This window comes from Periplaneta americana, chromosome 6 (genome assembly GCF_040183065.1).
Source record: "Periplaneta americana isolate PAMFEO1 chromosome 6, P.americana_PAMFEO1_priV1, whole genome shotgun sequence".
Classification (NCBI taxonomy): domain Eukaryota; kingdom Metazoa; phylum Arthropoda; class Insecta; order Blattodea; family Blattidae; genus Periplaneta; species Periplaneta americana.
Window position 1 is genome coordinate 186,085,219 of NC_091122.1, and position 16,542 is coordinate 186,101,760.

Here is a 16,542-nt window from a genome sequence, read left to right on the forward strand (position 1 = left end):
ACAGGTCAGCTTTCTACCGTTATAAAACCGCAAGTATCGATTATTCTCGGATATGCAATCGAAAGAGAATTAGCGAAAAGTCACGGAGGCTGGAAATCCAATACTGTCGCAGAAGGTTATGTTCTGTTACTATAATAATTAGCGTTAATTGTAAATAATATTCAAATAAATTCAATTTGTCATCTCGTTTTTCAATGTCTAATTTAATTTCAATGTTATCTCTGTAGGTTCTTATGGCCTAGCAAGGTCAATGTGAACATCTGTTCCTCGGAAAAAATCAATACTTTCGCGTCTGCGCACATCTCACAACATACGGGACATTGGCCAAGGCCAGATACAAAGAAAATTAATAATATCAAGTTAGAAATATGGTCGAGCATAAAAAGTCGTATGAAACTCGCCTATAATGGTAATTAAGAAGCTCGTATGAAAATTATGAAACTCGCTTGCGCTCGTTTCATAAATATCCATACTCGCTTCTTAATTACCTTCATTATGGGCTCGTTGCATAATGTACTATTAGGCTTTCACGGTGGCTGTTATTAGAATTAAGCTTTTGGGTAATCCAAGTGTCCTGGAACTTGACATCTCCAATACAGGTTTTACCATCAGGGCAGATAGGTAAGATCAGAGAAGTAGCCTGCAGTGAGTCGCGAGTGAGATTTCATTATAGAGTTCAATAGTGTTGTGCAATGGTGAGGTACACTGATTTAATAGAATCCGTTAGAATCTAAAGAAAGCAGCAAAGCAGTACAACGTAGTCTGTTGTCATGTGAATCGAGATCCCGCAAAGCGCTAAGGCATCATTTCACAAACACGTTCACATCTGAGTATTTCTCAAAAAGTAAATACTGTATTATTCAACGCCTTGAAAACGGCGCAAATATTGAGAGTTTAGGGTAATATTTATTTATTTGCTTATTTATTTATTATTGTATCTTTTATATATATGTATATATATATATATTCTAGGAAATAAAATTAATTCGTATTAACGTTATATCAGATTCACTTTTTACAATGAATTAACAACTCATTTATACCCATTCTCGTTTGATCGATGTTTTACTGTCTACAATATTCCTCGACTTTTTCTTCCAACTAACGATGATGCTTGTCGATTGCAGGGGGCTTACTCCGTGTCTTATATCAAAGTAAGTGAATATTAACTTTCTCTTATATCGACGGAGCAGTGTATTCATCTTGAAGACGTACAAGTTGTGTGGCTCAGACCCAACACGAAAAGCAATATTAAATTCAGTGGATAAGTCTAATAAAACAGATTCTGTGACTGACCGGAAAAGAAAACAATGACATCATTGTTCAAGACGAATGTACGACGGCGCAATGAATATCTGACCATTGCACAACACGACCTGTACTACTTCGATGAAATCTCACTAGTTTTTGACACCACTCTTGCCTTCATTTGCGTAACTGTAAGTGCATATCCAACTTATACTATGGAAAATAATTAGGATATCATCAACTCGTACATATGATATAATTGTGCCGTTGTATGTTCTTAGGTTAATCAATAAATCAAATATAAAATTGGTCTTAGTACAGTACCTTGTGGCACATCTATATTAAATGAGGCCAGTATTTGATAATGTATGTAAATTTCTCCCTTCAACAAATACTTCGTCGGAAACTAACAATGTATGATTGGAAAAGGCTTTACAGAATACTACGAGGAAATTCATCAGTTTGAAGATCTCGTGCCACTTGGTTCACTGTTGATCTCAAAACGCACGACGTAAGGGACAGAGTGCGGGGCGACGGGCAGCGGGGAAGGGGGCGCAATATGATGCTCAATTATAATGAGATGAATCCAGCCTGGCAGACAAGTGGCGCCAGCAACGGGCGATAACAACAACTTAATTTCACATGAATATCTTCACTCATAATGGAAATGAAAGCTCTGCATTTAACTACGGGGGATATTTAGAAACGATTAGACATCTGCAGACCGAACCAGAAGACTCCAAAGAGACGCTGCACGGCTGCAGACGAACAAGCAAACAAGACGCAACTTTCGAAGCTGCAATCTCAATTGCAATGTTGCAACTGATCAAATACCAACCGACCGAGTGAAGATCACGCACTGGAATTCGCGGTGGTCAAAACCTTATTTTGAATTCGTGCCTAACATTTGTCACATATTTAACTGCAGAATAATCTCTTCAACTAAATGAAAAAAAATATAGAACAGAGACAATGGGTACGGTCACCATAACTGCAATGCACGAAATGTCAGACTATTGATCTGCAATACATACGGGCTATTCCATCTCAAATCGACCGAAATATAGAGAAAATTGACCTTGCAATTTTTAAATACAATGAGACTTTTTCTGTCCGCTGACAACTGTGATGCAATGCTTTGTGCAAAGTTTGAGGCATCAGAACTTCATAGTGTTTAAATTAAAAATATTTAAATTTATCGTATTTTCATAAAATTAGCAACTTTAAACTGTTGTGGCTCCGAAACCCTTTCACCCAATGATCAAAATCATGGTTTATTTTGATGCTGAGAAATTAAAGTTTATATTGACATGTAAACAGTTTTTCTTACTTTTTATGGAAATGAAGAAATTTAGATTTCTCTTCATTAAGAAGCCTTTGCCCACGAAAAAATATTTTTAAAATATATGGTTAGATTCCGCATTGAAAGTACAAATAAACACATATTTTTTACTGATGCACCGTTGATAAGAGAGCATTGAAAATATCAAATAAAGAAAATAAATAGTACGCGCGTGAAGTAACCAGCTCACTGCAGGTAGTCGAGACTGGTCGAGACCACTGCTCTGGTCGAGACAAGCAAGGCCAGGAGACATACACGTGATGTGTCGTCTAGCAGTCATGGCTGGGCTAGCTTTATCACAAGTTTTCATAAACACAGGAGTAAAATGACGCCCAACGCTTGCTTATCTTCAGCTCTCGGCCAGTGCGTGGGATATTGCGCCGTTCAAGTCTAGGCGTGTGAAAATAATTTATTTAATACCCTCTAAACTTATTGCCGAGCCACTAAGCAAACAATGCCGAATCCCTCTTAATAATGCAAGGTTTTTTCTCAATATTTTTTACATTTTTACAAATGGGCAAAAAGTAAGTAAAATCAGATTATCTATCTCTCTGTATACAATAAAAATAAGTATTACTTCTTATCATAACCTACTAAATGTCAGCTTCAAAATAAGCTCCCGTTCAATGTTCTGCAGTAAATGGTTCCAGAGTTCTGAGCGCTGAAAGAGGCTTGTTTTTATAAAATACGCTAAATTTGTCGCTCAATAGTATGAAAACCGTTTGACTTTCGATGGTATATTTTTGAAAATGCACTCTCCTCAGTACCTTGTATAAATAGGGAAAAAATTTGAGTATTAAAAAAATGCGAGGTTTTTACTGATCGATTTCATATGGAACAGCCCATACACATGAGAAATAGAGAGCCTTTATTATTCAGTTTTACTGACAAAAAAAGAGTACCAAGAGGGGACGTATGCTTCACGGGTCCCTTTATCATGCTGTTAATGATAGTGATATTTTCTTAATTGCTATTCAAGAGACATGTCTAGGTGTAGATTATATGTAATTAATTTTGCACAAATTCACATAAAATGGCTGTATGTAGGCTCATACAATTGTAATTTCTGACATTCCAGTTACAAAAATCGACATTTCAAAGACATATCACGGATCCAGAGGAAAAACCTGTTAAGTCCAAAATGATCGATTTTCTGTTTGGATGGCATGTAATATCTCAGGTAGTACCGGTACAGATTTCTGTGGTTTAATTGTAGAGTAAAAACCTGATTAAGCCAGATATATTAGAAGAACGATAACTGAGAGACAATAGAATATAATGGACCTTGATACTTTTTAACTTGCTCTCCTGTAAAAACAGTAAAATGTGACTTAGCAGGTTTTCCATATTGGACACTGCTTCATTTGTTCAGTCACAAATAATAAAATGATGTTTACAACTGGAACCGTAATCTTGCAGAGTGACGACTGCTGGTTCAAGATTTTAACAAAATCCTCAAATAATAGTACATTATGCAACGAGCCTATAATGGTAGTAATTAAGACGCGAGTATGTTTATGAAACGAGCGCAAGCGAGTTTCATAATTTTCATACGAGCGTCTTAATTAACATTATAGTCAAGTTTCATACAACTTTTTATGCTCGACCATATTGCTAACTTGAAATTATTCATAAGTATTCATGTTATTATTATCTGACTGAGGAGCGGAACTGACCTTGTGCAATACCTCGTAAATTGTGAGATGTGCGCAGACGCGAAAGTATTGATTTTTTCCGAGAAACAAATGTCGACATTGATCTTGATATAATCTAGAGAGTAAAATAAACATTAATCTTGATATAACCTTGAAATTGAATTAGACATTGAAAAACGAGATGACAAATTGAATTTATTTGAATATTATTTACAATTAACGCTAATTATTATAGTAACAGAATTAGTTTTCTTTCGATTGCATATCCGAGAATAATCGATACTTGCGCTTTCATATTGCTACAATGGTATTTTCTGATTGGTGGAACACCTGAACTATAATGAATAGGTGTACTTTAATGAGGGCCATTAAAGGGCTGCTACCAGGTATATAATTACTACATTTCGGCATGGTCGAGCATAAAATATAAATAATTCTATATTACGGCGGGACTATATAATAGCCTAAATATCAAAGAAAACGTTTTCTGGTCAACACTATCTTCATAGTTTCATTTATCGCCATTGTGATGTAGCCTATTACGGAAAGCATATTTCATGTGCACTGTCGAATGAACTGATTCCTACACAATGAATATGAACAATATTCGACAAACATTTTAGGAGAAATTACTGTACACATGACGACGGCACGCTCCATTCAGACTATTTTCTTAATATAACGGATTCTGAAAAAGTGAATTTCCACGAACATCTCTTAATCGAATCTTTCGCAGCACTGCAACATTTTCTACTTACGCTTCGTGAAATAAAAAAGCACACTGCAGGACAGAAGCGCCCAAGTAATCCGAAACGTACTACCCGTGAGCAACACGCAGAGACCGCAAACAGTCACTCAATTTCAGCTTATGAGCACGTGAACAGAGAGAATGAGTAATGAATAAAAATCACGAATTTTCCTTGCAGCAATTTAATTCAGATGTGTTCCGATAGACAGAAATGCTGTTTTCCATGTGCAGTGTCACACGAACAACGCAATTTAATTCAGATGTGTTCCGATAGACAGAAATGCTGTTTTCCATGTACAGTGTCACATGAACAACGCAATTTAATTCAGATGTGTTCCGATAGACAGAAATGCTGTTTTCTATGTACAGTGTCACATGAACAACGCAATTTATTTCAGATGTGTTCCGATAGACAGAAATGCTGTTTTCCATGTACAGTGTCACATGAACAACGCAATTTATTTCAGATGTGTTCCGATAGACAGAAATGCTGTTTTCCATGTACAGTGTCACATGAACAACGCAATTTAATTCAGATGTGTTCCGATAGACAGAAATGCTGTTTTCCATGTACAGTGTCACATGAACAACGCAATTTATTTCAGATGTGTTCCGATAGACAGAAATGCTGTTTTCCATGTGCAGTGTCACACGAACAACTCAATTTAATTCAGATGTGTTCCGATAGACAGAAATGCTGTTTTCCATGTGCAGTGTCACACGAACAACTCAATTTAATTCAGATGTGTTCCGATAGACAGAAATGCTCTTTTCCATGTGCAGTGTCACATGAACAACGCAATTTAATTCAGATGTGTTCCTATTGACCGAAATGTTGTTTTCCGAGTAGTCTCACACGAACAACGCAATCTAATTCAGATGATTTTGATGAGCGGTTGCATTTTTTCAGTTGAAGATGGATTTTAGAGTCTGTTTGCTTAGTATAGAGCAGTTAATAGCGTTAATAGCGCGGCTCCTTGCTGTAAGAGTTAAGGCGTAGGGTAGAGGGGGGGCACATTTTAATAGGGGGTACATTGGATTTCTCACCTCATTTCACCGGTATTATCACTTTCATCTCATTCAGACGCCAAATAACCTAAGATGTTGATACAGCGTCGTAAAATAACCTACTAAAAAATTGGTGCTGACAATGAGTGCTACTGAACTGAAATCTCAAATCCTACCAATGAAAGACACTTATTGCTAATAGGCCAGTTTCATTTCGCATAACAGGGGTGCATTGACGTCAAAACTAATTTGTTAGCTCTCGCCTAACCAGAAATACCTATCACCCCTTTTATGCTGAATGGACTGTTCCAAACGAACTTCCGCTCCAGGAAATTAGTAAAATCTTCTTCCATCCCCTTCTAAGACCAATATGGAACGAACTTGCCAGGCCAATGTTTTTTTCTGCAAGAGATTTTTAAGACATTTATAGGACTCTATGGCTCATTTAAGTGTTTGGGTCCTACAGAAATTCAATAGCGGATACTGTGTACATGTAACGTACGGCTATCTGAATGACAGTCTAGGACGCAGCAAACAAAATAGATATGAAACTAGAAATTCGTTACCTAGTCATAAATGAAAAGATCTTTCTGTTTTTTGTTCTCTTCTCTGTACCGATTTCTGCCTTCTGTTCTGATTTCGCTTCTTTTTTTCTGTTTCACCTTGAAAGTGATGTGTTTGAAGACGGGAATGCAATTTTCAATTCAAAAGTGAGGCTGGGGTTTGAAGGGGTGGAACAGAAAATTCAATCACCAATGGTTTTGAACTTCCCCTTCGAAAACTAAATCGACGCGTTTTTCTTCAAAATCGTAAAGATTTTTATAAATATGTAGGATAATGTGCTCCATTACAAAGGTTCTGTCTGAGAAACAATTTCCACGGGAGGCAATTGACAGTGATTTAGTGATCAGTGTTATTGTGTATTTTAAATAGGCCTACTCCCCTCTTGTTTTAGTTGGTAGAAAGAATATTTTCCATGTATACGGCTCTGTTAGCAGACAATTGTCAGAGTTTGAATTTTGAAAACATACGTAAGGTGTTTATTGTATACTGCAAACCACTAAGCGAAAATGTAAATTAACAAAGACCAGTAATTGATGATGTTGTGATCAGAATATTGTACGAAATGGAAATATAAAAGTTGGAGATTTATCCTTCGAAGAGGTGGAAATATTCAAATATCTTGGAGCACCAGTAACAAATATAAATGACACTCGGGAGGAAATTAAACGCAGAAGAAATATGGGAAATGCCTGTTACTATTCGGTTGAGAAGCTTTTGTCATCTAGTCTGCTGTCAAAAAATTTGAAAGTTAGAATTTATAAAACAGTTATATTACCGGTTGTTATGTATTGCTGTGAAACTTGGACTCTCACTTTGAGAGAGGAACAGAGATTGAGAGTTTTTGAGAATAAGGTTCTTAGGAAAATATTTGGGGCTAAGAGGGATGAAGTTACAGGAGAATGGAGAAAGTTACACAACGCAGAGCTGCACGCATTATATCCTTCACCTGACATAATTAGGAACATTAAATCCAGACGTTTGAGATGGGCAGGGCATGTAGCACGTATGGGCGAATCCAGAAATGCATATAGAGTGTTAGTTGGGAGGCCAGAGGGGAAAAGACCTTTGGGGAGTCCGAGACGTAGATGGGAAGATAATATTAAAATGGATTTGAGGGAGGTGGGATATGATGATAGAGACTGGATTAATCTTGCTCAGAATAGGGACCAATGGCGGGCTTATGTGAGGGCGGCAATGAACCTCCGGATTCCTTAAAAGTAAGTAAGTAAGTAATTGATGATGGAAACTACATCAAGAGGAATAATTTACGTACAGTTATTTAGATAAAAGCTGATAGTAAATCAAATAAATAATTAAAGTAATACAGTGTACTTCAATGTTGGTAATAGAATCCAAATTTGACAATATTTATAAGTTTATCACTAATCCAAATATTAAACGGTACAAACCCTCTTCCTACTATACCAAATTCACAATATAAAGTCTGTTTTTAGGCCTTTTTTTTCTTCTCCAGTTTTTAAGGTACTTTACAATGATTTTAGGTCATAAATGTCTTATTATAGGGCATTTTTTTTATAATTTCTAGGGAGGCATTCCGTTTTACGGTGAATAAAAATCTTACATTTCAGTATAAAAATATGGTTAATTTCGGTGTTATCTCGCGAGTGCACAGAAACAAATTCGATGTTATTTCGCACTTAACTAGTCGCGCTAGGTGCATTATTGAATATTCCTACGAAGACTAGAGAACTGTATCATGAAGGGAATCTTATGGATCTTTGTACATTTTAACAATACTTAGCCTTCTATTGGCACTTTTGTGGGGATATTTGTGTAAACAATCTCACATCTTAGGCTTATGTTATGTTATGTTTTATTTAACGACGCTCGCAACTGCAGAGGTTATATCAGCGTCGCCGGATGTGCCGGAATTTTGTCCCGCAGGAGTTCTTTTACATGCCAGTAAATCTACTGACATGAGCCTGTCGCATTTAAGCACACTTAAATGCTATCGACCTGGCCCGGGATCGAACCCGCAACCTTGGGCATAGAAGGCCAGCGCTATACCAACTCGCCAACCAGGTCGACTACTAGGCTTATGTGTGAGCAATATAAACTTGTAGGCACCACAAATATTTAGGTTATTTCTGCTTTATACTTATTTAAAAATAGTCACTCGAAACAGGGTTTGAATATTAGACACACAATTATGTATTGAAAAAGGATTTGAATATTAGATCCAAAATTCTAAACTAAAATAGGCTTTGAATATTAAATTCTGTACATGAATATCAATGCAAAATAGATCATATTTCAACTGCTAACAATTTTTAACAAAGTCCCAGTACTAATTTAAAACAAAATCGTAAATCCAGCTAACTGCAGTCACTGTCAGGCCTGCCAACAGTCCGGCGCGCAGAGAACTTAGCTTCACCGATGTACACATATTTATGTGACTTTCTTAAGCTATATTTTGGCCATTTTAAATTAAAATTTCGTATATAAATTGAAAATTTGTGTCTTGAAATATATTAATTTCCAACAAATTCTTGCTAAAAACAAAAATTTCACGTATTAAGAAGATTTCGCGTTATTTTGCGAGTGTGAACTTACGATATTTTGATCTAGAAACATTTGCTTTTACAAGCTGAAAAACAATTTTTTGTGACTCCATGGTCTGCGAAAACTAGGTGTCTAGTTATAGGTCATCAAAATCCTAGCCCTAGTAACCACGAACCGAAGATGTACCGAAAATGGTGGGAGAAAGAAATACGTCAGCAACGATGAAACGCTAAGCGAGATTCTTTAGGAAAGTTCATGGAGAAGTTCTGAGCCATGCGTTACAGTATTCACGATGAAAGAAAGGATTCGCGATCTGAGTCACCACATCGTTCACGAGTCATGCTGCTCCACGCTTTCCTTCCGAACTTGTTAGCACTCGCATAATGGAATTATACCGTCTTGGAGCGAGCAGAACCGAACACGGACCAGCCCCGGGACTACAACGTCTAACAAGGAGGGTAATTACACCAACAACCCTTGCGAAGCTCATCTGGATGTTTAACAGCCACTTGCTTAGGCCTACCGATATTTCCCCTTATGAACTTGCTTCCAATATTTAAGAAACATCAGTGAAGAACATGGGAGGGTGATGGCAGGAGCAAGAAGAATAAAGTGCATAAGGTTTGCTGATGATATGGCGCTGTTAGCAGAAGAGGAGATGATACTAAGGGATATGCTACTGGAGTTAAATGACAGCTGTGAGCAGTATGGGGTGAAGATAAATGCAAACAAGACGAAGACCATGGTTGTAGGAAGAAAAATTAAGAAGGTAAAATTGAGAACTCGAAATGAGGCAGTAGAGCAAGTAGACAGATTCAAATACTTGGGGTGTACTTTAAGGGGATGCGCTACTGAATTTTCTAATTTCTACAATTTAAGAGATAATGTATTGAAATTTTAACAGCATATTATGATCATGATTATGAATTAATCAGGAAAATTTCAATGATCTAAGTCAAGAAATAACTCTTTTAAAAATTAAATTTGAAAATAACACGTTTATTTTTGGAAACCGTTTTTTGGAATCTAAAACAAGATTTTTCTATGTTTTTTTATAGTGCATATTATAGCTGAAACACAGGTTGTGGTAATGGAGCATTGGAATTTAGCATATGAAGAAAAATTAAAAAAAAAAAATGAAATTTCTTCAAAAACTGTCACTTTTCAGTAGCGCATCCCCAGCAGTAACATGAGCTGCTGCCGGAAGGATAGCAATGGCAAAGGGAGCTTTTAATAGAAAAAGGAGTATCTCCTGCGGACCTCTGGAAAAATAACTAAGGAAAAGACTAGTAAAGTGTTTTGTGTGGTGTGTGACATTGTATAGGCCAGAGAAACGACTGGAAGTATTTGAAATGTGGATATGATGAAGAATGGAGCTTGTGGAATGGGGAGACAAAATAGATGTGAAGTTGAGCTAGAAAGAGTGATGCTGGAACTGATCAGGAAGAGGATCTCGGCTAAGAAAAAATTGTCTACTGAAGGATGCACTGAAAGGAATGGTGAACGGGAGAAAATTTCAGAGAAGAAGAAGATGTCAGATGATAGAAGACACTAAGATTTATGGATCGTTTGCGGAGTCAAAGAGGAAGATGGAAAAAAGGAAAAATTGGAGACTGCTGGTTTTGCAGTGAAGGACTTGCACTTGGACAGAAAACTGTGAATGAATGAATGAATGAATGAATTAATTAATTAATACAGAACGAAACAAACTGAAAGGAAGGCGAAAGAGCAAAGGAGAGAGGGGAAGAAGGAGAGAGAGAGAGAGGGAGAGGAAGGGGAGAGAACACATTTCAGGTCAACACCATGGATGAATATATAATAGGATGCGAAACTTACCGAGTTTCGCGTAACACATACTAGAGGCGCTGTTGTAGAAAATGATCTTGCTGCCACCTGTTAGAGGGAGGGGCGTTATTACATCTAGCAGCGCACCAAGTAGCGAAAAGAGTAATTACTCCATGCATTTAGCAGCGCACCTGGTGACGAAAATGTTGAACTGTGCAGAAAGTATTCCCTCCCACCCTCATCGAGATTCAAAACTAACCCAATTTAAAATAAAACATTTGCATTTTTATTCCTCACAGCACCTTCTACTGAAAATTCTTACCGGAGCCAACAGGATGATAAAATAGACGATCTATTTTACACTACCCAATTAAAATATAAGCAGACAGAGACAAAAAATAAAGCAAAAGGTTAGATAATTGGGATTGTATTCTTTGGGTATTTATTGTACAGCGCAATGGAAAAATCTGCAAGAACTACTTAGCTAGTTCAATTTATTATATTACTATTACTTTACAATACATTCAACAACACTATATTTACAACGTCCATAAACAACACTGTTTAACATGCACTGCTTATACACACGTAATATCACTTTATGTTTACTTATTAGCAAGTTTCTGGCTGCCATCATGGCTCCTCGTCGAGTCCTCGAGCAATATCTCGAACGGATAAATAGAGAACTCTGGGTAATGTACCCAACAAGTAGTTCTAATGTTCACCACCTACGACGTTGGGCGCTGATCATCTTATTTCAGCCCCCCACTGGTGCTGACCGCAGTTTCGCATCCTATTATATATTTATCCATGTCAACACTATTAAATGAAAGGCGTGTATAAATGCTATATTAAACTTTATTGCCGTTTTTGTTTATAGTAAAGGAACTATGCGAAGCCAAACTGACCAAACCGTCTACGCAGCATCGCAGTTATGTTGAGGCGTGAAGTAGCCCTGACCTACACACACAACGCGTGGGGAATAAGCCGGTGCCAGTCAAGCCACAAAAAGACAAGAAAGCAAAGTAAGTCAGTGCAATGCAGCGTACAGGTAAGTGTACGATCCGATAAGAGGAACTTAAAAAATTCGGCCTGTTGTTTGACATTGAGAACAATCGTAATTTTACGAAATTTTGAGAACATTTAAATACTTCATGTTGGATAATAATAGACTGTTACAAGATTTCTGCCATTTAGTGTCTTAATTCAATTTCAGAGCCAAGTACTGCTACTCGTACCTTGCAGTAACAATGTACCCGCTGTCACGATCTCATAATTGTAATGAGTTGTGTCTAAGTAAGGAGACCGCAGGCTGTTACAACGCTGGAATAAGTGAGGGGAAGAATCTGCTGACTGGTAGGATCTCGGGCAACCGACAAATTTAATTCAGATTCGCGTTTATAAAAAGAGTTCGATTTACGTCATGTAAAATCTCAGTGAATTATATTCTTAAGTAACCCCGAAAAACAACCTCCATTTCGGACACCGAAACACTCACTGAAGGTGTCATCTAACATCAATAGAAGTGTGACTTAGTGACGACTTACAAGTACGCAGATATACTAACAAAAAGAAGTAGAAACACAGTTCAAAGCCAAATAATGATAAAGACAAAACAAAACTACAAAAAGATTAATGCACGAAATAACACTGCTTTATTAACATTTTGAAAGCATTTGAATTCATCATTTACCTTTGCTGACTTCCTGGCGACCATTCTGCGTCTGCGGTTGTTCTTGTTTCGAGCCTTGTGGTTCGTGCTCAGGTTGGATCCGTGGATGATTCTCTTTCGCCAAACATTTTTGAGCATCTTCAATTGCTTCCTTTTCCAGGATTTCTTTCAGCCGGGCTGAAAGATAAAAACCAGATTTTAAAATGAATAAATTAATGAATGGTGTTTTTGATGTAAGTGTATTGGTGGTGTCAGGAGGAATAGTAAATATATTGAATAATTTCGAGAGAAAAATTGTTCCGGGGCCGGGTATCGAACTCGGGACCTTTGGTACGTTTAACCAAAGGTCCCGGGTTCGATACCCGGCCCCGGAACAATTTTTCTCTCGAAATTATTCAAATTAACTTTACAGGGAGTTATACCTGAAAGCTTGATTTGCAGTAAATATATTGATTGGTATGCAGTATCGATAATTTAATTTTCAGTAAAAACCCTCATTTATACATCTGTCCTATTGCCAATGGAGGCAGAGGTACACCAGTTTGAGTTTGGCGACGGAATTCGGTGACCAGCACCTAGTAATGCAATTTGACTTACGCACGACTTGACACTTGCTGAGGACGCTGATAACCAGGGTCCTTCTTTTGTTACAGAGCTGCACCATGAAGTAGTCTATATGCAGATTTATCACAAATATGACTGATTTATGACAATAAATTAGTAGCGAATTTTCGCTGCAAAAGAATAGGGAGAAAAATTCTGTGATTCCAATACAAAAGGTGATATGTCAATTTTTGGCGAAAATGACGTTTTGTGATATGCTGTGCGTCCTGTTGGTATCTTTACTGTGGTAAAAGATGACATGCAGATCTCTGTTATTTTTCTGTCTATCCCGCTGGTATGATACATGATTCCTAATGTTTTATACGGTTATTCAAAAATTAAACGCCCTTCCTGAAAAACTGCAAGAAATGACACATCACATTTTGCCTTGGAGCCACAGAATTATTTTGGAATTGTATTATTCTCTTTAATGACCTAAAGAACCATTGATGACTGCGTTTTTGTATAAAACTGAGTTAAGCAACAATGAGGCTAATTTACATAGGGTTCTATTATTATTATTATTATTATTATTATTATTATTATTATTATTATTTATAAAAATTGGAGATTTATCTTTCGAAGAGGTGGAAAAATTCAAATATCTTGGAGCAACAGTAACAAACATAAATGACACTCGGGAGGAAATTAAACGCAGAATAAATATGGGAAATGCCTTCTATTATTCGGTTGAGAAACTTTTATCATCCAGTCTGCTGTCGAAAAATCTGAAAGTTAGAATTTATAAAACAGTTATATTACCGGTTGTTCTGTATGGTTGTAAAACTTGGACTCTCACTTTGAGAGAAGAACAGAGATTAAGGGTGTTTGAGAATAAGGTTCTTAGGAAAATATTTGGGGCTAAGAGGGATGAAGTTACAGGAGAATGGAGAAATTTACACAACGCAGAGTTGCACGCATTGTATTCTTCACCTGACATAATTAGGAACATTAAATCCAGACGTTTGAGATGGGCAGGGCATGTAGCACGTATGGGGGAAACCAGAAATGCATATAGAGCTTTAGTTGGGAGGCCAGAGGGAAAAAGACCTTTGGGGAGGCCGAGACGTAGGTGGGAAGATAATATTAAAATGGATCTGAGGGAGGTGGGATATGATGGTAGAGACTGGATTAATCTTGCTCAGGATAGGGACCAATGGCGGGCTTATGTGAGGGCGGCAATGAACCTCCGGGTTCCTTAAAAGCCAGTAAGTAAGTAAGTAAGTAAGTAAGTAAGTAAGTATTATTATTATTATCATTAACAGCTTTATTTCGCTATGGAAGTTGCAAATACAAAGACGTGTATAAAATTAGTGCTAATTAAGATTGTGGGGTAAAGGTTGGTAATACTGTGATATGAATAACATTGTGATAGTTCTTTTTGAGAATGTATTACAATTTTCTGAGCGAGAGGAAGACCGGTTTTGTGCAGAAACTTGTCCACGAACATTCCTTTAATACGTTGACGCGAAAAACGGGTCTTCTTCTAACTCAGTAAAATTACAATAAATTCTTAACGAAAACTATCACAATCTTATTACTCATATCACAATATTACCAACCTTTACCCTATATGAGTGTCTGACATCACGTGATGAAAACATATAATGAAATTTGTACGAAGTTCTCACATTTTTAATCGTAAATATGATACTTTACTTTTCACGAAACCTTTTAAAAATGTTCATAAAAAAACTGGCCTTGTTGAGAGTATGGTAACGAAGTGCTGATGTTGCTTGTAGAGAATACAGTTGATGGTTTCCTAATCGCGAAGTGCCGGGTTCAAGAGTGTTTACTTCTGTCTACAACAAATTAAGTAAGACTGGTCCTTTCTTGTAGGCTGCATACGTACATTGCGGCTGAGGGTGCACATGTACTGTGAAGTACAATACATTCTTTACTCGATAGGATTTAGTTCTACTACAAGCACATTGAGAATTTCTACAGGTATCGGTGTTCCACATATAAGATTATGTCCATTTTCAACTGGGAGAAGAAGCCATTCGACTGGAATTTTGTAGGTGGATAAATGCTAATCCCAAGTGATTTCATTTACAGGTCTACTGTTAACCGATGACCAAACGTCACCAGTCCTGTATTATCAATGTCCATATCTCACTTCGATGTTCAAACCAAAATTCACATATTACTGTAGAAACAAATTTCCAACAATATTTCTCTATAAACGTGTGATGAGCTATGATTGACCTAGCTTCTCTTTTTCAACATTTGTCCTCATACCACGAAATAGATACTCGCTCACAACACCATATCACACTCTCCATTCCTAAACACAGAACATCCTTCTACTCTTCATCTTTCACCGTCTCTGCAGCTCATCTCTGGAACTCTCTATCACAACATGTCAGAGACTGTCAGACATTGTCTAGTTTCAAAAATAAATTAAAATTGCACTTTTTGAATTAGATTCCTTTCAGTTATAAGCCCTTTTCTCTGCCATAGTTTTGTAAAAATATAGGCTATATATTTATTTTTCCTTCCTTTCCCCTTTTTGTTCTCTTTATCAGCCGATGAATTTATTATCGTAGCCTTTTTATTGTGAATTTTATTTAATTTTCGTATTTCTTTTCTTTTTTATTATTATTTTATTACATTCCATTTTGATATATTCTTCCTTACGTTTTTACATATTAACCATTTGTACTAAATGAGTTGCTTTCACTATATTCCAATGTATTTTACTTTTTTTTTCTATTATGGTATTATTCTCATGTTGTTTAGTGTCGATTTTATTATGCTATTATTATTATTACTATTTTTTTTGTAATATATTAGTATTCTGTTCTTTAACTTTTTGTTACATTTTAACTGCTTGTATACTTCATGACCTGGTAGAGTGTAAGAGAAAGCCCTATGGCCTTAACTCTGCCAGTATAAATAAAGAATTATTATTATTATTATTATTATTATTATTATTATTATTATTATTATTATTATTATTATTGACAATAACTTGTATTACCAAATGAACTTATGTACAAGTTCTGCAAAACGAACTACGACTATTATTGGAGGAGGTTCCCTTGGTTACAAAGAGTCAGACGGCACAATATCTAAATTTCACTTTCCCTGAACGATGGATTGCACGTGGTGGTCCTATTCATGGGCCACCAAGGTTTCCAGATCTCACTTTGACAGTTCGCATCATTAATAGTTCTTCCTCAATAAAAGAGCGTCAAGACGACCTCAGAACAACACGTACTATTATCACTATAGGTGCAAAGTGCATTGACGTTGGCGGAATATTTTAGAACAATTGTCTACTACGAAATGTCAGTTATTTGAGTTTCATCGGTGAATAATTGGAAACAATAACGAATTTATCGCTTTTTAATACCTCCACTGTAAATTGTGTTTTACCATTCAAATAAAA

General features: G+C 36.5%; 1 protein-coding gene across 1 annotated transcript in view; it reads right to left on the reverse strand.

The window, feature by feature from the left end:
- The window catches only part of LOC138702132 (Fanconi anemia group J protein homolog), a 320,429-nt gene that overhangs the window by 97,414 nt on the left and 206,473 nt on the right, over positions 1-16,542 (reverse strand). Inside the window, exon 4 of the mRNA XM_069829730.1 lies at positions 12,567-12,722. Coding sequence (XP_069685831.1) covers positions 12,567-12,722 — 156 coding nt within the window. The remainder of the gene's footprint in view (positions 1-12,566; positions 12,723-16,542) is intronic.